The 27,466-nt window shown below is 37.2% G+C and overlaps 1 protein-coding gene across 2 annotated transcripts in view; it reads right to left on the bottom strand.

The window, feature by feature from the left end:
• Kifap3 (kinesin associated protein 3) overlaps positions 1 to 27,466 on the bottom strand; it is a 135,336-nt gene that overhangs the window by 79,291 nt on the left and 28,579 nt on the right. For both annotated transcript variants that reach the window (XM_021160355.3, XM_021160363.2), the window contains exons 6-10: positions 25,765 to 25,864; positions 24,285 to 24,409; positions 22,293 to 22,391; positions 13,641 to 13,819; positions 9,735 to 9,897 (exon numbers count right to left, since the gene is read on the bottom strand). In XM_021160355.3, the coding sequence (XP_021016014.1) occupies positions 9,735 to 9,897; positions 13,641 to 13,819; positions 22,293 to 22,391; positions 24,285 to 24,409; positions 25,765 to 25,864 (666 nt within the window). The remainder of the gene's footprint in view (positions 1 to 9,734; positions 9,898 to 13,640; positions 13,820 to 22,292; positions 22,392 to 24,284; positions 24,410 to 25,764; positions 25,865 to 27,466) is intronic.

Below are 27,466 nucleotides of genomic sequence, written 5' to 3'. Positions count from 1 at the left end.
TAGCCTGGTCTACAAAGTGAGCTCCAGGACAGCCAGGGCTATACAGAGAAACCCTGTCTCAAAAAACAAAAACAAACAAACAAACAAAAAAAGAGTAATTCTTTCAAAGTGTGGCTACTACTGTTATGAAGTGTACACTTCTCATAGCACAGCGGATGCTGGATCAGGTCTCAACACTTGTCACAGGAACCAGTGTCACAATCAGCTAGCCTCTTCAAATGTTCCCATTTCGGCTGGGTATCTAGGCTTGTTTCCGTGATGATAATAGTCTCAGACATATCAATCTTCAACTTATAAAACATCTATGCAAAGCCACAGAGAATCTCAACAAAACACTTGCCTGGTACATCAGTAAAACTTTAAACCATATTTTGAAGTTATTTTTCAGCAACAGCATCATACATTCCCCAGGGTGCTGATGAATGAATCCACGGTGACAAGGAATTTCCATGTCATCTCCCAAACCCGACTATTCTGACATACGGAAGCGCTCTCGAGACACATCACTGCCACATGTCTTAAGGAGTTCTGACTGGAGATTATTTTTTTGAGAGGCTGATTCTTACATGAGCCAGAAAACCAATCCAAACCAAACCAAAACAAAAAACCAAAACCCAAAAACCTTTAAACACTTAGAAAGTCGGCACCACCGAAAGCCTAAAAACGCCATGTGAGTAAGGCCAAGCTTTCTATGTCTAACTCGGTTTGCAGATGACCACACTCACTGACAGCAGCAGATGATACACCTCCCAGATGTCAAGGAACCAGACACAGAAGCTCTGGGTGAAAGTGCAGAGGTGACAGAAATTGACTGGTTGAGCAAGAATAAGCAAAGGACCCTTACAAAATACCAAGAAAGTAACAACAACAACAACAATGAACTCAGTAAGTCTGACAGCAGTCAAGAAAACAAAGACAAAGGAAGATTTATATGCAGGATACAGAATTTTTCATATAACCAAACAAAATTTTGTAGCTCTTTAAGAAATAAAGCCTTCTTTTCTCCATGATTAGGAATAGAACAAAACTATCCAAACAAACCAATTTCAGTAAAGACACACACACACACATACACACACACACACACATTTAATGATTTTTAACATTTCTTATGATCAATTCCTTCATGTGTCTTTGGTAGTAAAAGAAAGAAAGAAAGGAAGGAAGGAAGAAAGAGAAAAAGAAAAAGCAAACTTCAAAATTCCTAAACAAAATACTTTAAATGATAAAATAATATTAGAATATTTTTGTTATATTTAATTTTGGGGTCTCCCAGAGCCACACAGGCTAAAAAAGCTGATGTCTTCTCCTTTGCTTTAATGACTATTCAGACTATACAACATTTTTAAGTGTTTGTGTTATTTCAGCTCATTTCTCAGTCACACTGTGCGTGGCCTTTAAGGTCAACCTCACAACAGCAGGGGTCACAATGCTACAGTCCTCAGAAGAGCCACAATTCACTGTACTTTAAGTTGCCTATTAACAGTAATAAAAAAAAAACAGTAAGAAGTTTAAATTATGGAGCTGTCAAATGGAGACAATACAATTAAAATTGATAACACTTCCACTGGAACAGCATAAAAATCACTTCTGAGAACTTGCATTAAAAGCATGGCCCTAATAAAAGTATCCAAAAACAAGGTTTTTCCATTTTTCTTTCAATTTCTATTTCATGGAGATCACTCTTGGAACATGCCAATAACCTAAAATAACTTAGTGTACAAAGTGTTCAACACATTAAAAATCACTTGAAAATAAAAAGAAACATAGGAAAAGATCAGAAACAGTGATATTTCTGAAGGTCTAGAGGAAAAGAAGTCTATTTCCTGCTAAATTTGTTTTGGGGTTGAATATTAAATCAATCAGAGGACATAAAATTAATGAGTACAAAATAATTATCATATAAAAAATAAGAAAAACATATATTACATATAGAAAGATAAACACTGTTGGAAACATGTTAAATTACATATACTAAATGAAATATATATCATATATATACATAGATATACACAATTGCATATATATGTATATATGTATCTGACATATTCATGTGAGCATTGTGTTGTAACAATATTAAATACATGTTACTCTGAGTCAAAGTCCTAACCTTTTCAAAGGCACAGCTTTGGTAGTAGTTTCTTACTATGCTTTTTACATAAGCTTGATGGCGAAACATCAGACATGTTAAATAGATCACTGGAAGACTCCACTGGGAAGGGCAGCTTCTTATGCTAGGAACTGAAGACTCAATTTTCTATATACATAACAACACATTAACAAATGCAATACCAGAAACTCAAGAATACCCGAAATGCAGTTTCTGTGAGCAAAGCAAAGCAGGACAGTCAAGGAAAACAGTTTCTGTGAGGAAAGCAAAGCAGGACAGTCAAGGAAAACAGTTTGCTCATTCAGAGTTGCAAGTCCCTGCGGGAGGCTGAAGAACACCATTACCAGGGTGAAAACCTTGGAGAATTTATTTGGAATTCAATTTAAAAAAATATACAATTCAAATAAGTTCAGTTGTCAGTTTGCAAAATCTCAGGAGATGGAGCTAACACATCATTATAGGGGAGGGCACTCACTGCTCTCCATACGCTGCTGGTACAAAGGAAATGGCTTAGCAGGGGAAGGAAACAACATTAAAGGAAAATACACTGCGCCTTGAAGCCATTCAGAAAGTGTACATTCTTGAGCACACTAATAATATCTATAGCTTTAAACTATGAATTATCTTCAGATTTGTAAACTTGAATGATAGGTATTCACACACAGCAGAGCCCGCACGGAGAAACTCAGACCACAAGGTAACTAAAAGCCAGATAAAAAGCCTAGAATTTAGTTACTGTCCTAAAAACATGGGATTAAAATCCCAGTTCCTCTAGGAACAAGATTATCAACCAGTAGCCACCTTTATGGTTAAGAACTTTCCAAACACCCCTGAGGAGCTGGGAGCCAACAGACTACCATCCAAATGAGGACGATTTTCTATGTTAGTGAGAAATCCCACCTTCAGCAGCTGGCCGCAGGTGCAGAAGAAACCATCCTGTGGGAACAATGCTACTCCCATTGAAACTTGTCTGCATGACCTCACAGGAGCAGAAATGAGACAATGCCAGCACGGCGACACCCTGTCTGAAACTGCTCACTTATGGTATACCTCTTCCCATCCCCTAATTCTTTCTCCCTGCATATGTACTTGGGGCCACTGAACCCTTTTATATGTGTCCTTTACAACGTGCTCCATCGATTACATCTCCTCTTGTGGCTTTTCACCATTTACCTCTCTTTAATTCCGTTAAAGTTCCATCCTGAAGTCAGGGCTCTTGCCCTAAAGCTCCAGTAACCGTCTTAAGCGCAGTCACCTTAGTTTATGCTTTAATCATATCACTACTTTAACCTACATAAAAAAATTTTAGAAAATACATCTGTAATTGATTTTAAGAGACTTCTTGCAAACTGAAAATCTATATCCCCACAAAAATCAGATATTGAAACCTAATCTTCAGTGTGAAGATGTGTCAGCCTGGAGCTTTTGGGAGGTGAATATATCATTAGGAGAGTGCCATGTCTGTTATGAAAGATAACACGATTATAGAGCAAAATGTGGGTAAAGTCTCCAGTAGCAGGCTTCCCACTTACGCTCTCTGGTCTGGCACGTACTCATGTGAGAACCCACTTCCCAGAGTGAAGGAAACCAGATAAGAGATCACAGCACATGATTTCAGGGTAATAATTACAAAGATACACTGAGGAAAGCAAGAAGGAAGGTACCTGGGTCTCAGTTTCTCCAAACACAAGCAACAAGCATCCAAGGAAACATCTTCTATAGGTGAGAAAGGGAAATCACTCCACAACACAAGAACCTACACCTTGTGAGCCCATAGTCGAACAGTACTGAACAGAGAGCTCCAGGGCAGGGATCACCAGGACAGAGGACTTGCCCTCTGGACTATGTATGCCCGGACAGTCAAGTGATACCTTCTACTGTCCTTTCCTCAGTTTTGTGCAACAGGACATGGAGAAAGACTCTGCTTTCTAGATGGCAGAAGAGTAAATTAAGAACAGATCAGTGATAATGAAATTCAGCAGCAGTGGATCCAGGATAGTATCTATAAACAGACCCTCTAGACCTGCCTGTTGGTATACTGATACCTAAGACAGAACTGTATCCTTGCTAACATGACCTGCAGCTGGCTGCAGGAGTCTTAGGTGGGTCTCGGTCACATTATGGACTCAACAAGATCTAGGCTCTAGGTGCAATCTGGCATTATGCTGTACTACCAGCCCTATACGCGCTCTAGACCCAAGCAGCATAAATAAGAGAACCAAGTCTACTTGGGAGAAGAAATGAGCAGGTACCAAACTGTTACTTCAGAATTTGATCCTCCCTTGGTGAGGTAAGTACCAAGTAAAATCCTTTTGTGTCTCTTGGCTCTAATAAAGGCTTGAAGTGGCAAACTATTCTTTTTAGGTATTCATAAACTCCAACTTAAACAATATATCAAGTTTGGCCAAGTTGGCTTTGGGCTTCTACAGCAGAAGCATTGAAGATAAGTAAATCAGGTACATTGCAAACTCATACTTAGGGTACCATCTAGTGGTGATACAGCAATAGTGACCACAGGCTCACAAGAAAATAAGAATCCTGATTTAGAAGTCCTGGAAGAAATGGACAAATGACAAGAGAATGGATTTCATCTAATTGCTAAAAGCATAGGTGTCCATTCGATTCCAATAAACATCAGTAAATTTTATAGACCTGCTATCTCACCACAAGCATAAAACAGGGCCAGAAACTGAGCAATGTTTATGAACTCATGGACAACTTAAAATTGTTACTCTGAGAACTCAAATTCATGTGAACACACAAAGTCAATAAGCTCTTACTTATCAGGCACAGAAGAAAGTAAGAAAACCAAACAAACCCTGTGCTGGGAAGCATGCTAAATGACAGGAAAATGTGACAGAAGGCGACAGCAAAACACATCAGGGTTCAAGGACAGGCCACTTGAAAACAGAGCCACAGGAGCCACTAAAGGATTGAGAAGAGGAACTGACTGAACAACTCTTGGAGTTATTAGACCTAAACAGACTGGAGAAGCCAAAGCAGTAGAAAGTTTATTCAAAGACAGTAACAGAAAACCTCTAAATGTAGAAATAAATTAAACAGCTACATACACAAAGGCTAAAGATTACAAGTCAAAATTCACAAATTCATAAGGTTATAACATAAAACATGTATGCAAGCTTCAAAAGTTAAAGACAAGATTCTTAAGAAGCAAGATTTAAAAAACAAAACAAAACTAATTTTCAAAGGTATCCCAGTGATCTGACAGTGGGCATACAGCAAAGCCCTCAGAGACAAAGCGAGGGTGGGCCTCTTAAGGTACTGGAGGAAAGAAAACCTGGCAAAATAACATCTCTGTGAGCATGCTAGGAGCTAGGAAATAGTAAAAAGGGGTAAAATGGAATATCAAAAAATTCAAAATGCAGGGAGTGTTGGAATATAAGCACACTATTTTATTTGAAGGCAAGAAAGGAACTACAAAGGAAAGAGCCAAAATCCTTTAACAAGTCATATAATGGCTCCAGGTCATCCTGACATGAATAATGACATTAAATTCAAACCAAGTAAACTCTCCAAGTAAAGGACAGAGGTGACAATGAAACTTATTACTTTATGTGTAAGAATATTTTATCTGCATGTGTATATTCACCCACGCATGTATAAAGGTCAGAAATGGGTATCAGATCCCCCAGGACCGGAGTTACACATGGTTGTGAGCCACTTGCTGAGCTAGCTCTCTAGCCAGGACAATGGATTATTTTTAGAGTCTCAATTAAGGCTCACACGATCTTTCAGTGGATAAACGCACTTGTCACTAAGCCTGACAGTCTGATTTCAATTGCTGGGTCCTACACGGCTGAAGGCAAGAATTAACACCCGTCAAGTGTCTTCTGATCACCATGTGCACCTGTGTGGAATGTACCTGCATACCCTACCACATATGCATGTGTGTGCACACATATAGACATGCTGAAATACATGTAATGAAATAGAAAAGTTCAATTATGTGATGAATATCTCTAAGAATACATGTATATTAAAAGCTAATGGGAAGAAATGGATATTTCACACAAATGGATTCTAAAAAGCAGTTATCATCTACATTTACATCAGAGGAGGTAATTTTTTCACTTTACATCCTGATTGTAGGCCCTCCTCCCTGTATCCCCCAGTCCCTAGCCCCTCTCCCCCAAGAAGTAATTTTAATCAAAAGTAGTAAAAAGAAACACGGAAAGTCATTCTGTAATAATAAGAGGATCACCTGTTCAAAGAAGAAAAACAATCAGAAACACATGAGCATCCAACACTGAAAGAACTCAACATATAAGGCAATCAAAACCTCAAAGGAGAAATCGGGCACCTTATCACACACAGATAACATCACAGGACTCAGTTCTGTCCGACAATCAGTGGGCCAAAAAGCCACATTTAGAACAACTCATCCAAGACCTGCAGAATACATACACTGACACCTGGGGTATGGCACAGCAGATCACATGCAGGCCACAAAACAAACCTTGGCAAATGAAAAGAATTACAATTATACCAATATCTTACCCAATCACTATGTAATCAAACTAGAATTCAATAACAAGAAACCATACAATTACTTAGAAATTTAACATATACATCCAATCAACTGATGAGTGAAGGAAGAAATTGAGAGGAAATTCAAAATGATTCTCAAACCAAATGTAAATGGAAACATAGCACAATGTGGAGCACGGCAGAGCCCTCAGTGTGCGAGGAAGTCCTGGGTGGATGTGTGCTGTCCATAAGAGCCAGCCATGTCTAGAACAAAGTCTCAGACCCACAAGAAGTTGGCAAAGCCTTGTCCTGGTGATGTAAGGCTCAGGCAGATGACAAAGTCTTCACATGGCCTGACTGTGAATGTTGACAGTGTGTTCAGAAATGTCCACTGTAGCCCAGAGTACCCTCTCACCCCACCCAGGTATTGCACAGAAGGCCTGATTCCAGCTTTTCTGTGTTTATGAATGTGTCTTTTTCTATCACCTCTATGCCCTAGTCAGGTCAATCCCTTGAACCTTATAAGATGCAAAACCATGTAACATACCAAAATCCAAGGAATACGATAAGAGAGAATTTTATAGCAATCAATATCTCTATCAAAATGTCAGTAAATCTCAAACAACCTATCATTGCATCTAAGAAATAAAAAACAATAAAAAAATCAAACCAATATTGAAAGAGATCACTGCAGAAATAAATAAAATAATAGATTAAAAAATAAGGGATCAACACAATTAAGAATTGGCTTTGTGAAAAGAAAAAACAAAATTTACAAATTCTATCTAGATCAAGAAAAAGGGAGAGAATTTTTAAGTAGAATTAAAGACAGAAGAGAAACAAATGTAACTGCAACACAGAAATACAAGGAATTGTTATATTTGTATGAACTCTATGTCAACAAATTTAGTAAGTGAAAAGAAATGGATACATTCCTGGATATGTATCCAAATTAAATCACGAAGACACAGAAAATCTGAACAGACTAATAATTAGAATCAACTAGGAATAAGACTGTGTGCTATCAACAAAGCCCAGGACGTATGGCTTGACTGATGAGCATGACCAGACGTTTAGAGAACTCAGAACAATTCCTTCCAAGCGATTAAAACAAGCAAACAAAACAACAACATAAACAGAAATCCAATGTTACCTTGGTTGAGAACTTGATAAATACACAATATTAAAACAACAACAAGAAACTACTGGCTAATAATCCTAATGAACACAGATAAAAGTAATTACTCACACATAAAAAAACATTCATTACCATCATGTGATATTCGCATCAGAAAGGCTTGTTCAATGCACACAAATCAATAAAGATGATATACCACATAAACAGAATGAAAAATTCATCATCTCATTAGACAAAACACAAACTAAACCAAAATATTTAATAGAATAAAGCATCCCTTCATAGAAGAAAACGGGGTGAATTTTGTGTTGAGGCACTGTACCTAAAGATGAAAGCCGCATGCAAGCCCAGATAATAGACTGACTGACCACAGGTAGGTTTCCTTCTGAATTGTAATCATTTGCAAAGTATGTGATCGCATATTAGAGAGCTTCCAACATTCTACCTTATTTAAATTAATTTTAAAAATACAGTGAATTGTCAATATACAAAATGAACAGTGAACTCCGATATACAAAGAGTGAGTATTAAAAAAAATTAGAGACATGAATGATCCAATCTTATTTTAAAAAGGTAAAACGATGCTTGGTAATGAAGTTTGATCAAAGTAAAAAATCTTCATAATATCTATAAAATATCTATGAATGAAATTGAAGGATACACACATATACACTCACTCACTCACTCACACACACACATATATACACTCACTCACATACACACGCATACTAACACACACAGACACACACTGCATCCTGCAATTCATGAAATGGAAAAATAAATATTACTAATTATCCATGTTACCCAAATTTACAGATTCTCTATAATCACCATCAAAATATCAATGACATTCTCCATAGAACTAATAAAAATAATACTGAAGTTCATATGAAATCACAACATTCTGGCCAATCAAAGCAATTTTGAGGAAATAAAAAGCAAGAGACATTACTTGCTTTCAAAACCTATTAGGTACAGTAACTTGAGACTATAGGTTCTGGATTAAAAAAAAAAAAGGAAAGGAAAATGGACTAGAGGAGAGGAGCTGGGGCAAACCCAGGCATCTATCATGATTCCAACAGAAGTCTGCTGAGCACAGGCACTGGAAAAGAGCTAGGCTCCCACTAAATGGCACTAGCAAGAACATCGTATACATGGAGAAGACACTAGACACTTTTAGTCATCGTATACAAAACCAACTTAAAATGGATTAAAGACTTAAGTATCAGACCCACAACTGTAAGCCTATTGGACAAAACTACAGGAGAAATGTTTCAAGACATCATAGTGGAAAATGAACTTTTGGAAAAGACCCCAAAAGCTTAGGGAACAAGGCCAAACTGAGTAGTATATAAAAACTCAGAGTCTACAGAACAAAGGCAATAGCAGAGTAAAAAGAGAATCTACAGAATGGAAAAAAAATTATAAACCTTCTGTTTGATAGATGGTTAAAATCCAGAACATAGAAGGAATTCTAAAATTTCAGTTAGTAGTTAGTAAAAGAGTACAATTAAAAGTGTGAACCAGACCTCAGCCGGGTCAGGGTAGCTGGTCATGCACTGGCAGCTGGGGAGCACAGAATGAGTGGGAGGTATGGCTGGGCTATAAATCCTCATGGCCTGCCCCAACTGGCAGCTTCCTTCAGCAAGACTCCACCTCCTAGGGGTTCTACAGCACCCCCAAATGGTGCCAGGGCACTAAGTGTTAGAACACATGAGCCTGGAAGGGGCATTTACATTCAAACCATACAGAGGAATAATGAGGTCAAGGTGTTTAAGGTCCTATTCCAGTCCATTCTTCAACTAGGAATCCTGGGATAGGTCATAATTTATTAATATGCTTATTCTTTCACTCTTCAATTTTCAGTTAGAAGAAGCTTATAAGTTCTTATAAGATCCCCTTATAAGGGTGATCTTTTCATAGACATCTTTTCTACACTAGGTTGAGCTAATAACGTGGCAAATGTCAAGAAACAGCAGCATCTATGCTAAAGCATACCCAGGAGTGCAGTGAGCTTCGGGAGAAGTCCAACTTGTACCATCTTGTTCCTCAGGCCTGTGTCAAATGAGAGGTTTAAGAGGAGCCGGAGGGTGATATTCAGGAGATCTTCATGCTCACAGGGTATCATTTTTACCAGTTTTTCAACAATATCCATCTCTACCTATAGTGAAAAAATATTTGCATTAGATTACAAAACAAGATTATATAAAAGGTTTCAACATAACCTGTTTCTATTACGTATAACTATTTCTTTCTTTCTTTTTTTTATCTTTTCTTTATTTTAGGGAAGCCTAATAAGCTTTCTTTTTATATATATATATATTTTTTTTTTATTACGTATTTTCCTCAATTACATTTCCAATGCTATCCCAAAAGTCCGCCATACCCTCCCCCCCCCCCACTTCCCTACACACCCATTCCCATTTTTTGGCCCTGGGGTTCCCCTGTACTGGGGCATATAAAGTTTGCATGTCCAATGGGCCTCTCTTTCCAGTGATGGCCGACTAGGCCATCTTTTGATACATATGCAGCTAGAGTCAAGAGCTCCGGGTACTGGTTAGTTCATAATGTTGTAACTATTTCTTAAGTACGAATTAGCTTGTAATCTCATTTCAACTCAAATGTTTTTATATTAACATCAGACTTTTAAAGGAAACTCTTCACCCCCTACGTTATCTATCCACTCTCTCCCTCATTCTGCTGCTGTAGCTGGAAAACAAAGAGCATTCAATTCTTGAAAATCCTGCACAACTGAACACTACCCATCATATCCCAGGCCTCCGACAAAACAGACAAGGTCCCATTTGCCTTTGAAGATTTCCTCTGTCTAAAAAGAGTGGACAAGTAAGACAAGTAATAAAAATAGAATGTAATAATCAATAAACAAACAGAAGTGCTCTGGAAGCAGCCCGGAAGGAGTCATTAACACATCGAGAAGAGAAGACTTCAGATTCAGAACAAAGTCTTAATGAATATAAATTATTTTTCTGGTTAAGAAAAGCACTGCTAGTACAGAATGAAAGAAACTAGTCGGGAACATTATTTGGGGAATTACAATTGCTTGGCTGTGATCACAGGATAAAGTATATCGAGATTAGCAGAAACTTAAAGATAAATCTTGGAAGATTATGGAGGTGTTTAATATTCAGCTAAGGAAGTCAACCTTGTCTTATACCTAGCAGACTTGTCTTTGCAAATGTAAATCCAAGTGGGGATAGGTCAGAGTATTCTTTGGCACGGAACCCCTCTGAAATCAAACGTTCCAGGTGACAGCCACAGATCAGCATTGTAAGAGCTTAAGAAAAGAGGCCTCTGGCCCTTTATGCGGTTAATAAGGGAGTCGTCTATGCCATTAATGAAGAACTAGTAATGCAAATACCAGTCTGGGACACTAAAGGTAAAACATCACAGTTTTTGGGCATAACTCAAGATATTATTTTGAAATCTTATTAAAACTGGGAGAGACCACCAGACTGCAAGTAGTAGCTAAAATTTTAGATTAAGACTCAGTATATTGTGCTTAGTGGGACGAATATGGCCCACCACCTGTTTTATAGCACAACCAATGAATAAAGATTTCTTTCTTTTCTTCATCCTGAAAAAAAAAAAAAAACCTAAGAACTACTGCCATGAAGCTACATCCCTAGTCAATTACATTTTTAAAAAACTGAAAAATAAAAGCAAATAAAGTCTATTTCTTTTTTTTTTAATTTTTAATATTTTTTATTACATATTTTCCTCAATTACATTTCCAATGCTATCCCAAAAGTCCCCCATAGCGTAAAGTCTATTTCATAATGCAAGAAAGACAATTTAACAATAAAAAACCCATCTTTTAACACTAGATCTGTAACAAAACCGAAGGTGACATCAATATTCACAAGCAAATCTCTTTGTAAAGACGTTATGTACATGCGAGTGCCTGCCTGCTAGTCTGTATAAGCATGAAATGCATGCAGATGCCCAAAGAGGATGTCAGATCCCCTGGAATCGGAGCAGCAGGTGGTTGTGAGCTGCTCGCTATTAATGTTGGGAATAGAATGATGGTTCTCTGCAAAAACAGCATGTGTTCTTAACCCTCAAAGTACATCTTGATCTGTACCTCATACCATATTCCAACTTAACTCACAATAAAATGACCAGACTAAAATAACAGCAAAATCCTACAAAACTTGAAGGAAGCTTTTTTGAGTTAATGAAGAATGCTTCAATACAACATCAGACCACAGCCTGCTAAGGGCATGTTTTTATATGCTGTACTTTACCAAAATTATAACCTTTGCTCTTTATGGGAGAACGAAAAAGCTAAGCTACAGAAAAGAATAAAATACATGAAACATATAACTGATAAAAGCTTTGCATCTAAAATATATATATTAAAATGAAGTCATAAGCCAAAACAGTAAGCAAACCCATATGATGTCCACCTTTTTACAATTGCTTTTAAAACTACATGCTAATATGACATACTCTAATGTGCATAAATGAGATGCCAGGTTAATATATTTTATTATATTATTATATATTTCTACTGTATAATAACTATCATCTAATTCAAATCATGAATTAAAATTATTTTTAAGGTAAAAATTACATTTACTTAAAATATACAGGGAAGAGGTGAGCTGAATGCTATGTCGCATTCCTAGCTGAGATTCTACTGGCACTTGATGGATGCTGGGGAGGAAGATGCAGTTTTCTTAGGAGATGCAGCCCTGAGAGCTCGCCCATGTTCCAGTAAATCACCCTATACCATGAGCATACAGGCAGCACTAAAGAGACTCGGTGAGTTAAATAAAATAAAAAGTAAACGAGTTCATGAATTCGGGAAGGAAAGTGGGATATGGTGGAGAGTAGGGGAGGAATTGGGAGGCAGGAGGAATGTAGGTTGGATTTGATCCAAACATTATATAAAGTTATCAATATGAAGTTGATATGAAGCTTATCAATAAAATCATTACAAAACTTTCTGTTAGTATTGCTTGAAAGCAACAAGAAGAAAATGGAGTTAAAGGGTCTGCACCTGTGATCCCAGCACTTGCTACATAAGGTTGAAGACAGACTGGGCTAAGTGACATCTTGTCTCAAAAGACCCCCCCACTGAACAAAGAAAACCCCAACCAACTAAACAACAGTAAAAATAAAGATTAAGTTCTCCCTCTCAGGAGCAAACCTGAGTTTAGAGAGATGTTTTTAGGACAGGATTTGGTGTCTGGGATTCTTTGCTCTCTGGGTAAAATCAGAGTGATTACATGTGCCATGTATGTGCAGTCTAGCTGAGTTCTAAAAGTACTATTTCACAAGATGCTGTCACTTATAAGGAAGGGCATTTCCCCATGTAAACCTGAAGCACGGATGTCTAAAGTAAAGCTCTGACTTCACTTCTCACACACTGAGCACTTCTTATAACTCTGTGTGAGTAGCTAACTTTGCTGAACCTCATTTTTTCTCCCCAATAAAAATGATATTTGATGAGATGAGCTGTTTCCGATCTTCCAATTCTATGATATCATTGGAAATTAAATATAAATATAATATTAATGTCTAGAACTTTCTGATATATTAACCACTTCAGGATGATCATAATTATAAGCATTTAGTGAATACACCAAAGTCAGAAATACAAGAAGTAAAATAGTTTAAGTAACACCAAATGAACCTGAAAGTATAAGCTATTTTCTTAAAGATATCATGTATATCTATTTTAGCATATTAGAAAATATTTTTCCTCAGAAAGCTTCTATTATCTAGAATAGTAATGATATCACTGATATTTCCTAATGAAGCTGTTATAGTTATAAAATATTCACAATTACCTTAGTAGGGGTAGAAAATATGTTTTATCAGAATATCTTAACTTTAAAATGACCAATGTGGCTTACTTGAAGAAGCTTTGTACATTACCATGTCATTTTTATTCTCCATAAAAATACTGAGTTTCTTTAAGAATGACACGACCAGAATCAGCAGCTCAAAATTGTCCCGATCGAGAGCCTTCACCAACATGTGAACGATATTCTTGTTCCTCATCTTCAGTTCTGTACGTGTGTCCTCCGCAAGATTCAAAAGCAAATAGAGAGCAACTAGGAAATGAAAATACACCAGGGCTGAATGAATGGCAGATGGAGTCAATGGCTGTAACTCAGTTCTGCATATCAAGGTCATAAACACAGTTCTAAAAGGCTCTGTATTTAAAATTTTTAACCTAATTAAAATGTTCAAGCTTGACCAAATAAGACATAGATATTATGTAATACAGTGAGAATCATACTCCTCTACCTATTCTATTTTATTCCTTTTTTAGTTAACACACAGCATTTTAAATTCTCCATGAGCTTAGAGCTTAATAGTAATTAAATGGTAATTATTGATATATAAGTCGGCCAACAATAAACGGGAAATAATTTTACACATACAAAATAAAGATATCATTCCACAACATTTCAGTCTCCAGTGGCTGCTGTGAGCCACGCTGTCACTAGGGGTAGCTTGAGACCTATGAGGACACAAAAGCATCTATTTCTCACATTCAAATCCATTTTCTTTTAGTCACTGCAAGAGTTAAGAAGTACAACTTGCTGGGGGCTCCAAAGCACCAGGTTTTTTTTTTGTTTTTTTTTTTGTTTTTTTTTTTTGAGGAAGGCAGCCAGGAGTATGGAGTCAGTGACAAGGCCAAACTTTATCTCTGGCAATTCTAACTTTTTGCTATTCTAAGGGGAAAAGCTATTGGATTCTGGTAATAAACTCTTTTTGTTAGCATCAGGGGATTAAAAAGAAAAAAAGAAAGCTTAATTGTTAGGGCTCCCTTCTCTCTAGTTCTAAGTCCCCTCCCTTGCCAGGTGAAAGGCTCCTTAATTCCCTATCATAGTGCACACCTGTGGCTTCATTCATGGACCTGGATATTTTTCTTTGAATACAAACTTGTCCCAAGTCTATATCTCTTTAGTGTAATTGTGAAAACTCACTGTATTCCTTATTGTACAGCCTTTACTCTTAACATGAGGAGTGAGGATGTTCTATTCTTGATTTTAACTTTATTATATCTTTCAAGGTCACAACTAAAACAATCTTTTAAGACTTTCTTCCTAAGATTATTTGAATCAAATCAAAACTTTGTAAAATCATTAATTCACCTAAACAACGTTAGTTCATGAAAGTTCATCTTTGATGTGCACGAAGTTGATCTGCACGAAGACTACTCAATAGGGTGGGCTAATGCTCAGGAATCCTTAGACTAGGTAAGAGTGATCAGAAAGGCTTATCAGCTGCAAGAAGCCATCCTGAGATGAAGTCTCTTGAGACCTTGCCTCTCAGAGCTCATCCATCTTAGGCCATGCAAAAATGGTGGGCCATCTCCAGCAAGGTCACCTGATAGCCTTAGCCTTTCCTAGATGGCTCCTGACATTGTTGTTATGCCAGATGGGGATCAGGGCAGGCCCTACCAGTTCTAAATAAAATGTCCTTTAGACACCTGTAATAAAGATATCAGTTCCCCACAGAAATCAAACAACTTCCTTTCTGAAGGTGAGAATTGTATAATAGGTCATAGTTTATATTCTGTCTTGACAGGAAGTTTCAGAGTGTGGCTTGAAAAAATATTTTTGTCAAAGTTATATAGGTTATTGATAAATATAATCCTTTTTGCCTTCTTTAATGCCTTGATGTTACTATTTCTGGCATTTCACTTAATAGTTTTGTCTGTTTAGACAGGACTTGACCATTAGCCCAGGCTGACTGTGAACGTGTGATCCTCCCATCTAAGCTACCCCAGTGCTAGCTAGAGTCATGGCATACGTCACTTCCCCAGCCTCTTTTAACACATTCTTATTATCCACCATGAAATCTTAATGCCAAGAAGACGGAAATATATGCAAATATATGTTTGCATACTTATACTAGAACAAATTGATAAATATTTATTTAGCAAAATTTGCCATAGAAAGGTAAATTATACTGCATATATGACAGCTATTATGCTACTGAACAAAAATAAATAATTCTAAAATATTTATAAGCAAATGTAGCATAAACATCTAATAGACAGGAAAACTAGCTGTACATAACTTAAGTAACTTGCCCTATCTACATAGCTAGGAGGCAGCAGAACTAAATAGAAACACATGTCCAGCAGAGTCTCAGCTCAGTTATTTATCCTGCTGCACCATGTTGAGAGCTTCCATGCAATATGATAATGCAAGAAGATGTTTAAGCTGTGTTGAGAGCACACAGAAGCCTTCTGTGTATAGCCAAAGGTGATGAAGTGAGTTGAACAGTGCCTACCTAAAATTTAACAGGACCTTAGCATTAGGCTTTACTTGGAAATATAGTCTTTGCAACTGTAGTAGATAAGATAATGCAATAATCAATTAGGGTCTTAATCTAGTAACTGAAGCCCTGGTTGAAATGCAAGCAGAGTTGGGAGTGATTTGTAACAAACAAGCCAAGAAGTATTAGACAGCCTGAAAGATACCAAAATGACAATCAAGTTGTAATTATTCTCTAGAGCCAAGAGAAGAAACATGATCATGATATCACTTTAATTTTTGCCTTCTAGGCTTCAGAACTGTGTGAGAATAATTTAAAGGGAGCCATTTTGAGCAACTTCATTAGAGATTTGTTTTATTAAAAACAAACAAAAGATTAAAATACACAAACTAAGGTTTTCACAATACTAGACATCAAACAATGAATTGTAGTAATCTCTGAGCGGTAAGAAACAATGGAAACAGTCCTGTGATGGCCTAGAAGGCTCCTGTGACGGCCTAGAAGGCTGTCCAGGCCAAGCATCCACATTACCACACAAGGAAGAACTCAGGCAGAACCTGACAAATCTCCAAGCAATGGAGATGGACTGAAGGTCTGCCGGAAGCAAAATCACCCAGAAGAGCACTGGACAGCTCTACAGAGACAACTCTGGAGTTCTATAAACTCCCTTGTATATGGAGTAGGGTACAGCTGGGCACGAGTATAATTAGGAGCCAACTGAGCCCAGGACAGAACAACAACAAGCAAGGATTAGAAGAGAAATCACATGGTGCTGTACAAGAAACTAGAAATAGCTCACACTGGAAATTCTGGGTAATTGAGGAATTTTCAAAGTGTCTTGCCTTAGTAGCAGTAAGGAAATTTAGACTAAATTCTACTTATAGTCACAAATCAAGATCAAGACCTAAAAGGCTCAAAATCTCTCCAGGTTGCTAAACTATTTCCCAAAACTCAAAAATATTTATTAACTTTTAATTAACTGAGTGCTTGGTTATTTCATTTTTATGCTTGGGTGTGTGCCTGCTTGTCTGTATGCATACCACATGTATGCAGTACTCATAGAGGCTAGAAAAGAGCACTGGATCTCTTAAAACTGGACTTAGAGGTAGATGTGACCTACCTAATGTGTGTGTTGAAACTGAACACTAGTCCTCTTGTAAGAGCAATGAGTACTCAAAATTGTTGAGTCATCTCTCTAGCACCCCATAATAAAAGACCATTTATATAAATAAGGAATAATGTACATTTCATACCATCTGGTAGACAATCAAAGATTATCGAGTCATTTAAAGGCATAGGAGATACAACCCAAAAGCAGGGGAAGTTAGGAAGACATGTGGGGGACCAAAAAATAAAAAAGCCTAAAAGTTCTTAACAATGAAATGGAATATAAACACACTGCCGGGAGAAGAAAAGGCTAGTGAACATGAAGACAAAAGTCATAAACCATCTGAAATTAAACACAGAAGAGGACATATCAATGACACTAAAATCTGTGGAAAATCCCTACTTATCTGGAACAAAATGATTGCTGCGTAAATAACCTATGAGTTAAAAAAAGGGAAATGGAAATTAACCTTAACCAAATAAAATTATAAATAAAAAAACCATGAAACTATGTGGGTTGCAGTCAGAGGGAACATTTGTGTTCTAAACTAAACTCTTAGACAAATGACCTCAGCTTCCATCTTAAAACAACAAAACAGAGCAAGTTAAACTCTAATAAAAAATTAAAAAACTGACCAGCTTGTGTTGCAGGCTTTAGATGATTGCACTGAAAGCGACTATTTTAATCTGATGTCAGTGTATTTGATGCACAATGCAAGTGACTAGAAACATGTACAATTGTGTATCTAAAGTTTACATGTTATGAAAAATTAACAGAGTTAAAGAACATGTAAAATTCATACATGCAAAGTAGCAAGAGCTATTGCTCTGCACAATGCATTTGCAGCAAGCAGCTATGGCTAAAGGAGAGACAGTAACCCTAGCTTCGGCCAGCCAGAAGCCACCATGAGCTAGCAGCACAGCAGGTCAGCACATGCCTGCTCCTTGCTGGCCATGGGCCAGGATGAACAGTCTGAGCTAACTCTGAAGCCACAAGAGAGGTGGCCCTGTGTGACAAAGTGAGACAACTCATACCATGTAAAACTTTCAAGATTGAAAAGCATTAGATATCTGCAAGCCTGTACTCAGTTATTTTTCAAAATAGTTCTATTTTTATTGCTCTTTTTGTAAAGGCTTCTAACTAACTGTTGTGTATTACTGGTAGTTGTGTTTTCGTCAAGTCTTATAAGTAAACTGTTAACAGTCTACACAAGTACAGCTTCTGACAAAGAAACCTGAACATTTTGAGATGCTAGGATATTTCCCACAAGACAAGCAGAATGGACCCTATGTAAACCCAACCCAAGAGCCATTTCTTCTATATTCCACTGGTTAAATTGAGCCTGAAAGGCTTAGCAGCACTAGCTCCATCTGTCACTTTTCTTCTTCCCCCAGTGTGGGTCCAACCCAGATCAACCAGGATTGTGGAACAATGAAGAACAAACCGCCAGATGGTTAATCATCAACGCCTTCAGAAAATATTTATTTTATGTATATGAGTACACTGTAGCTGTCTTCAGACACACCAGAAGAGGGCATCAGATCCCATTATAGATGATTGTGAACTACCATGTGGTTGCTGGGAATTGAACTCAGGACCTCTGGAAGAGCAAGCAGCCAGTACTCTTAACCACTGAGCCATCTCTCCAGCCAACAGAATATCCAAGATACAATTTGTAAAACACATGAAACTCAAGTAGAAGGAAGACCAACATGTGGATACTTCGATCCTTGTTAGAAGGGGGAACAAAACACCCATGGAAGGAGTAACAGAGGCAAAGTTCAGAGCAGAGACTGAAAGACTGACCATCCAGAAACTGCCCCACCTGGGGATCTATTCCATAAACAACCACCAAACCCAGACACTACTGCAGATGCCAACAAGATTTTGCTGACAGGATCCTGATATAGCTGTCTCCTGAGAGGCTCTGCCAGTGTCTGACAAATACAGAAGTGGATGCTCACAGTCATCCACTGGACAAAGCACAGGGTCCCCAATGAAAGATCTAGAGAAAGTATCCAAGGAGCTGAAGGGGTTTGCAGCCCCCTAGGAGGAACAACAATATGAACTAACCAGCAACCTCAGAGCTCCCTAGGACTAAACCACCAAAGAAAACACATGGAGGGACTCGTGGCTCTAGCTGCATATGTAGGAGAGGATGGCCTAGTCAGTCATCAATGAAAGGAAAGGCCCTTGGCCCTGTGAAGATTCTATGCCCCAGTATAGGGGAATGCCTGAGCCAGGAAATGCGATTGGGTAGGTTGGGGAGCAGGGGGCGGGGGATGGAGAGGATAGGGGATTTTCGGAGGGGAAACTAGGAAAGGGAATAACATTTGAAATGTAGATAAAGAAAATATCTAATTAAAAAAAAAGTATTGAGAGACAAGGAGGGTAGGGTGGGAAGGAGACTTTCAGAACTAAAATAGTCATAGTGGGCATCCATCACTAGAAAAACTGAACCAAGAAGATAATAATTCTAAGGCCAGCCTAGACTTTATGATGAGATGTTTCTCAAACCTACAAGGCAAAATTGCTTGTGCCAGCCCTTCCAAAAGTGACTAAATGCCAAGAGATTATGAAAAATGGTTCTCTTGCATAGGTACACAGCACTAACAAAATGTGCTCTAGCCTTGGCCATTATTTGTATTTTGTATATTATATTTGTTTCAGACACGGAAATGTTGCATATCAATCCTGAGGTGCTAAAACATGAAGTGGAGAAATATTAGAAGTCTGGTAGAAATGATGACATTCTGAAGAGATACAAGCAGACTCCTGAAACAATGCACCCTTGAAGAATCTCATGCTGAGAGAAGGAAAAGGCGCCAGGCAGAGGGGAAATCTGTCTCCCTTGAAAAGAATTCATACAGTTCTAACAACTTGTCAGACCACTTACAGGATGAGACTGAGACTCAGACAAGAATGGGTCAATAGTGGGCGGGTACACATCTTGACCGGAACTGCTTAGATGCACATCTCCTTGACCTTCTATTTGAATTGATTTTTCTTCAGAATTCCAAAGACATACTTGAGGGTTTCTCTGTATCTCTTTGATCTGCTTCCCCATGTGACCACATTGAGTAAGCTCTTCTTTATTCTGCTTTATACTTAAAATTATTTAAAACCTTTTCTATAATCGTTACGCTGTCTATCAGCAAAAACTACACAAAAATGATGGGTAGACAAAGTGCCAAACAGACATGCACATATATGGAGGAATGACTTTCTGGCAAAGACAGAAACTAATTCCAACTTTGAAATAAATAGTGCATATATTCATATGACAAAAAACAACCCAAAAAGCTGACTCATTCAAATGTATTCAAAATGAATCACTGATTTTACTACAAACCCTGGGATGACAGAACTTCTAGAATAAAACACAGCAAAGCATCTCTGTGAACTCCAGTTAGGGAAGATATTATAGATACAGTGCCTAACAACAATTAGTCTTTATAATTCTTAAAGACCAGAAATTCTTATCCTCAAAAGACATTATTAGTGAGTGAAAAGATATAATCAGACTGCATTGTGAACAAATCATGTATTTTATAAAGTTTATATAAAACATATCACACAAACATAATACATATACATAAACATGTATGTAAACAAATAACCCCACTAAGAAATAAACAAAATACATGAAAGGAGACTTCAACTAAAGAAATGCAGATTGATATATGAAGAGACTCTCTTCCCAGAGTAGACTGGGAAGTTCAAATCATGACTACAATTATATTAAATTATAAGTTAGCTAAAGTTAATAATATTGATCATATCAGTCTTTCTTTTCTTTTCTTTTCTTTTCTTTTCTTTTCTTTTCTTTTCTTTTCTTTCTTTCTTTAAGACAGGACATCTCTGTGTAGCCCTGGCTGTCCTAGAACTCACTCTATGGACCAGGCTGGCCTTGAACTCAGAGATCAGTCTGCCTCTGCCTCCTAAGTACTGGGATTAAAGATGTGTGCCACCACCCAGCTCCTATCCATCCTTTTCAGTTACTTGGGACTTTTATGCACTAATGGTGGGAACATCGGCTAGGAGGGTTGCAAGAAGAACACTTCTATGTAGTGGTAGTCTTCAATGTAGCTAAATAATGCACACTGTGCCATCTCTGAGGATGTAAACACAAAATGATATCTGTTCATATAGATGACTGCTCAAAGGAGCACAGCAAAGCAACTGCCAAAAACTAGAAAGAATCCATAAGAGAATATGGAAAATTATCAGATATGAATAATTAAAAGAAAAAAATACTGATAAACCCAACAACATGGATGTATCTTTATTCTGACCAAACAAGATACTGTATAATTCTACTTATTCCTCTAAATTACTAGAGAAGGAGGGAGAAGAAAAAAAAATGACAGAATGACAACAGATATACAAAGCAGCTATGGAATGGTGGATATATCTACATTGAATATGTCACAGTCTAGTAATTATTTGCATAAATTCAAATATACCAAATTATGTTTGCTATCTATCAATTAACTCTCAATAAAACTGGGTGAATAGAACATAAAACATTTGCATAAAGTATTTTGGTTAAAAATAGAGCTTACTATTCTTTAAAAAACCAACTTAGTGTTTTTAAATTCTAACAAAACAATTATTTTTAAAGATCTAACATATTTTGGCTTATGTGTTGACCCAGGTCAAAGTTACTATATTCTAGTCTTTTTAAACACTGAACATTGAAAAGGTCCTGCCTTCTTCTTCAATAGGCTGAGCTTAACTATGCAACTTCAGATCTTTGAAACAGGCTGGGAGGCAGGGTGCAGCAGAAGATGCCTGTCTATCAGTGCAGTCCTTGTTTTGGCTCCTTTCAATGCCAAACCAAACAGAACAGCAGCAAAATTTGAAAACTTCAGTGTAGTTAGAAAAGCTAAGAACAATCAGGGAACAAAAATATATCCATGTACAAAGGTCATCAAATAAGCAATTAAATAACCCAAAATCCAATCCATAGTTGACTATGAGCCAGGACTATGGTACTTCACTGAAAGGATCAATGCCATTCTAACTAAATCTTAAGTTTCTGCATCTTAAGTGACAGCAAAGCCATATAATATTAAAGTCTCTTATTATTCAACAAATGTTAGAAACAGAATTTGAAAGCTAAAATAATTTTACATTAGCTTCTGAGTGTCAGGTTACAGGAAGTGACCAGGAACTCATACCTCTCAATAGCTGCTCTTGTTTTACCACAAGTCCTTGGTATTTTTTAAAGGTTTTGTCATAATCCTTTCTCAATGTTTGATTTTCAAGATCTTCATCAAGTAAAATCAAGTTAAGGATTGCAAGCATGAACTGAAGTGAAAAAAGACTACTGAAGACTACTTTGAGAACAGTGCAATTATGTTTTATATGCAAATTATTGTCATTATTATTAATAATTAAGTCAGGGTTTCACTATGTAACTCTGGCTGACCTGGAACTTATGTAGACTCAGCTGGGCCCAGACTCAGAGACCCACCTACCTCTGCCTCTGGAGTACTGGGGTTAAAAAGCATGTGCTACCAAGCCTGGCTACAACTTGAGCTATATTCCTCACCCATTTAAAATCTTAGCCGCAGGACTGTGCAAAACAGGGCATGTTAGCCAAAGGTCCCATACATAAGTCCCTTGTAGTCCTAGTATGAGGAAATGTTTGACTCCACCAAATACTTGGATTCTCAGTAACTACATGCAAACATGCTATGAACGTTGCCAAGTCTAGAACAGGCTCTAAGTGGGCCCATTAGAAAGGTTACTTTCTCACAGAAACTCCTGTAGTTGTTAAGAATAATAAACTCTTCTTCAGGCAGACAGCCAAAATATTTGAATATGCAGATTAATTCTACAGCTTTTTAGCACCTTGCTCAGGTTGGAGATTCCAAGAGAAGGACATTCTAAAGAATCAGGCCCATGAGTTCCACAAAGAAGATTTAAGGAATGCACCACCCTTGGTCAAACAGGACTCAATGGGTAGTAGCCTCGGGTCAAGAAGACCTGCATCCGGCTCCTGGGCACTAGTCCCTAGTCATAAAAAACATCTTAGTCCCAGCCTGACTTCAGCTACACTGGCAGAAACTATATGCCTAGGTATAGAAAACCACCTATCCTGCTCCCATTTAAACCAGAAAAAAAATACAAAAAAAAATTAAAAATAGCTGTAATTTCCTGATAGCTACTTATGTGTGTACATGCACTAAACCTTCATCCTGTAGAAAAGCTGGGATCTCTCATTGATTCAATAAAGTAGTTTCAGTCCATTATGCTCATCTGCCTCTCTGCCTCAGTTTTCTCACTTTTTTTTACAGGAATGTTGCTTTCATTTCTAACAGATACAAATATATAGTGTAGTCAAATAATGCTATTGCTTACAATGGCTTGCTGATTTATAAAACATCTCATGTTAAGACAAGTATGAATAGTCCAGGACCTTTGAGCTAGAATTAAATTGTAAAGACCATATGATAAATTGCTTCAGATGAGATTACTGTAATGCTGAAGAGAAGAATATCATTCTACTGTATTCAATATGGAAAACTAAAATCAAGAGATAGAAGTTATCTGAATAGCTCAAAAAGCAAAGGACCACCCACTCCCAAAATGCTTTAAGCCAATGGGCAATAACATAGTGCTTGAAAGCATCTGTTAAAGAACAAAAAATAATTCTTAGCCCATAAGATACATTAGAATAGAGAATTTCTAAAGTTCATCTCATGGGTTCTATCATTCTATACACCTCTCGACTAGAAAAACTTACTTAATTAGAAAAATTGAACTTCATAGAAAAGTAAAACTCTTTAAGTTAGCTTCCCTGAAAAATTTGGTTCATGGAAAAAGGTACTCCATTCCCATCACAGTTACCAGGAAGTGCAGAAGCAGCCATGTTCAGCAAACACATGGCTGTAGTGCCACATGTGCAGTCACTGAGACTCTTAGTCATCCAGTACTGCTGCAGGCGCCACGCTTCTCCCTCACTAACTGGTCCAAAGGAGAGAGACAGGAGTCCATGTCCAACTGTGTTTATCCTGATCAGTCCAACCTCTATCTTTACCTTTGACACATTCTTGCATGATTTCCAAATACTGTGATGGAAATTAAAAAAACGGAGAGAACAAGCCCACCCTACCATCCAAAGCGCCTAAGGACAGGCACTAGGTCAGAGGGCACCGAAAGGATATCAGCTTTCTTCTTCTTAGAGAGTTCTTCTTGCCAAAGCTCATGTCTTTTTAACTCATGATCAATGATATTCATACACAGTGCTCCAATTTTATAGTGAGTGATGAGTCCATGAAAATGAGAAAAGCTTCAAAGAAGACATTTTAATATACATTAAAAAGGGTACATTTTTTTTCATATAGGAGAAACTGTGGTTTTGGCTTAAACTGACATAAAACATACAAAACTTAAGTTTGCATACATTCCAATGGATGAATATAACCATAGTATAATAATTTTTCAAATAAATTTAAACTAAAAATTAAATTTAAATAAAATTTGAAATTATAAAATTATCTTAAATATGTGTTAACATTCTACTCTTACCTTAAATAGCATTATAAGCATGTTTTTATGATTAATCACCACATTAACTACTAAAATAGTTTCATAATACATTTTGGAATATTGTCTAACAAAACAAATACTATAATAACACTAAGCACTCGTTTATTGGGTATATGTTTGCTAGATAATTAATTTATTCAAGCATTTATTGAATAAAATTTCTTTGCTAATGCTAGTTTATTCAGATCTAATTGGCTAGAAATTTTTCATAAAATCTCAATAACATCCTTATTAAAACATATACATATAAATAAAATATATTTAACCACTAAGAGAATAAAACTTTGTAATTTACTAGAAACATGGATGGAACTAGACGACATTATGTTAAATGAAATAAGTCAAATAAAGAAAAGTAAATGTCATATGTCCTTGTTCAGATATGTGGAAGAGTTGACTTCATATAAAGAGAGTAGAGACTTCTAGAGCTAGTTTATGGAGAATAAAGGAAAGTTGGATAGTGAGTACCAAAACCAACATACAGTAATATAGGAGGAATAAGTTCTAATTTTATAGCATAGTATGGTAACTACAGTTCACAACAATTTAATATATTTCAGAAAGAACTGGAAGAGAGGAATTCAAATATGCCCAATACAAAGAAATGTTAAGTGTTCACAGAGTTGGAAATGCCAATCACCTTGATAGTTAATTAATTAATCATTTAATCAAACTATTACACTGTATGCACTAAGTATTTACTACATTGATAAAAAGTGAAATACAGAAGTATGTGTACTGAAGAAAACATGGCTATTACAATGAAAATTTTATATAGGAAGGAACTGAGGCCCAAAGAGATTAAAATAACCAAGAGTACACAGCGAGTAAACAGCAGACACTGCATTCAAACACAGGTCATCTTCCTCCAGAGCCACAATCATACGCCACACCATTATGCCAAATGGCGTGTATATGAATGTGCGCGCGCATGTGTGCAGGCATAAGGAAGTGTAGACTGAAGGAAAAGAACAACAAAGAAAAAAGCCAGCATAAGAACAGAGCACGGCCAAACAGACAAAGACAGAGAGAGTCAACACTAACACAAGGAGACAGCAATACAGGCCGATCAGTCCTCTGAGAATCTATACTTACCTAGAAAAGCAAAAGAAGATATAGATGATGTTTGTAGCTAACTCAACACTTTGTTTCCAGTCTTCTCTCAGGACTCTTGCTAGCGCACCCAGGGCAGTTTCTAAAGAAAAGGAAACATACGGACGTGATCATTTACCTCTCCTTTGATATAAAGGGAGGTTGGTTTTAAATGTCTACTTATGAATAAGTAACAAAGCCAAGATGGAACTGGAACAGAAAAGTAGGATGTTTCTTTCCAATACGGAAAGCTAATTTAGATGAATAACTTTAATTCAAACCACCTGACATACATGTGTATGCAGTAAGAAATCAGCTGTGAGTCAGATAAATGAGACAGTAAGATCACCCGAGGCCATCCACTTCCTGACTTGTTTCTGCTTGGAATCTTACTACTGTATTACTTTGCTTTTTTTCTTTTAACCTCTGAGTTTCTCTACTAGGACAAAGACCAGACTATACCCAGAATATAAACGAGCAGTTCAGCCAACTTAGCTCCATAAAGGTAAACAAGTTAAACTTATGTGAAGGAAAGTCATATTTCCATAACACATAACAAAAACATAAAAGTAGAAATTTCAGAAAATAAGCTCTTGGATGTATATGAGTATCTTTGTTAGAAGGTGAGTATTTGGAGATATTAAGTAAATATGAGGTTTGTTTTTAATGAGTTGTTACAAGATTTTTTATTTTTTTGCATGAGGATGAGTTGTGGTACCTATGTGTTTGCACATGGGTATGCACATATATACAGAGGCCAGAGGCTGTTATTAGGAGTCTTTCTCAATTGTTGGCATTGCCACAGTGTCTCTCTGGTGAATCCAAGGCTCCCTAAATGCTACCTCTAGCTAGCTAGCTTGCTGTGGAAATTACATGTCTGTACTGGAATTAAAAGTGGGATACCACACTCCCTCAGGTATTCATGTGGATGCTGGCCTTGGATTTAATTCTATACAGCACAAGTAAAACTACAGACCAACCACCAACAGTACTATATGGGTACAGGCCTTATCAAGTGGAGCAATGAACTACAGACCAACCACCAACAGTATTATATGGGTACAGGCCTTATCAAGTGGAGCAATGAAGGAGAAGAAAACAGCATACCTGCCACTGTGTGGAAGTGGACATGGAAAGGAGACAGTCTCCTGAAGAAACAACATCTGTCCACAAAGGAACAGCAGGCACACAGGAACAACAACAAAAGGAATTTGGATACCCAAGTAAGGCCATGTTCTGATCACTAACTTGATACCTGGGTAAGGTCAAGTTCTGGTCACTAATTGGATACCTGGGTAAGGTCATGTTCTGATCATTAACTACATGGGATATGAAGGATTGAACAACAGAGAAACCTCAGCTTACATCTCTATACCTACTTGTCTTAGTAAGCCTTTTATTACTGTGAACAGACACCATGACCCCATCAACTCTTATAAGGGCAGCATTTAATTGGAGCCGACTTGCATTTCAGAGGTTCAGTCCATTATCATGAAGGCAGGATCATGGCAGCATGCAGACAGGCCTGGCACAGAAGCTAAGGAAGACACAGTCTGAAGCTTCCCTTAGATTCCATACCACAGTTGCTTAATAAAAGCTGGGTGCATGGGGTACAGAGAATCTTGACCTGGAGCTTGCTGTGTGCAAACAGCCTTCTACTTGGGATATTTCAATAAAAGCACTGTGGTAGCATCATCATGCTGGA

Source organism: Mus caroli, unplaced genomic scaffold, assembly GCF_978045245.1.
Source record: "Mus caroli unplaced genomic scaffold, Mus_caroli_1 scaffold_1, whole genome shotgun sequence".
NCBI classification, from domain to species: domain Eukaryota; kingdom Metazoa; phylum Chordata; class Mammalia; order Rodentia; family Muridae; genus Mus; species Mus caroli.
Note: the sequence above shows the minus strand (reverse complement) of the source record. Positions and strands in the feature narration are given on the sequence as shown.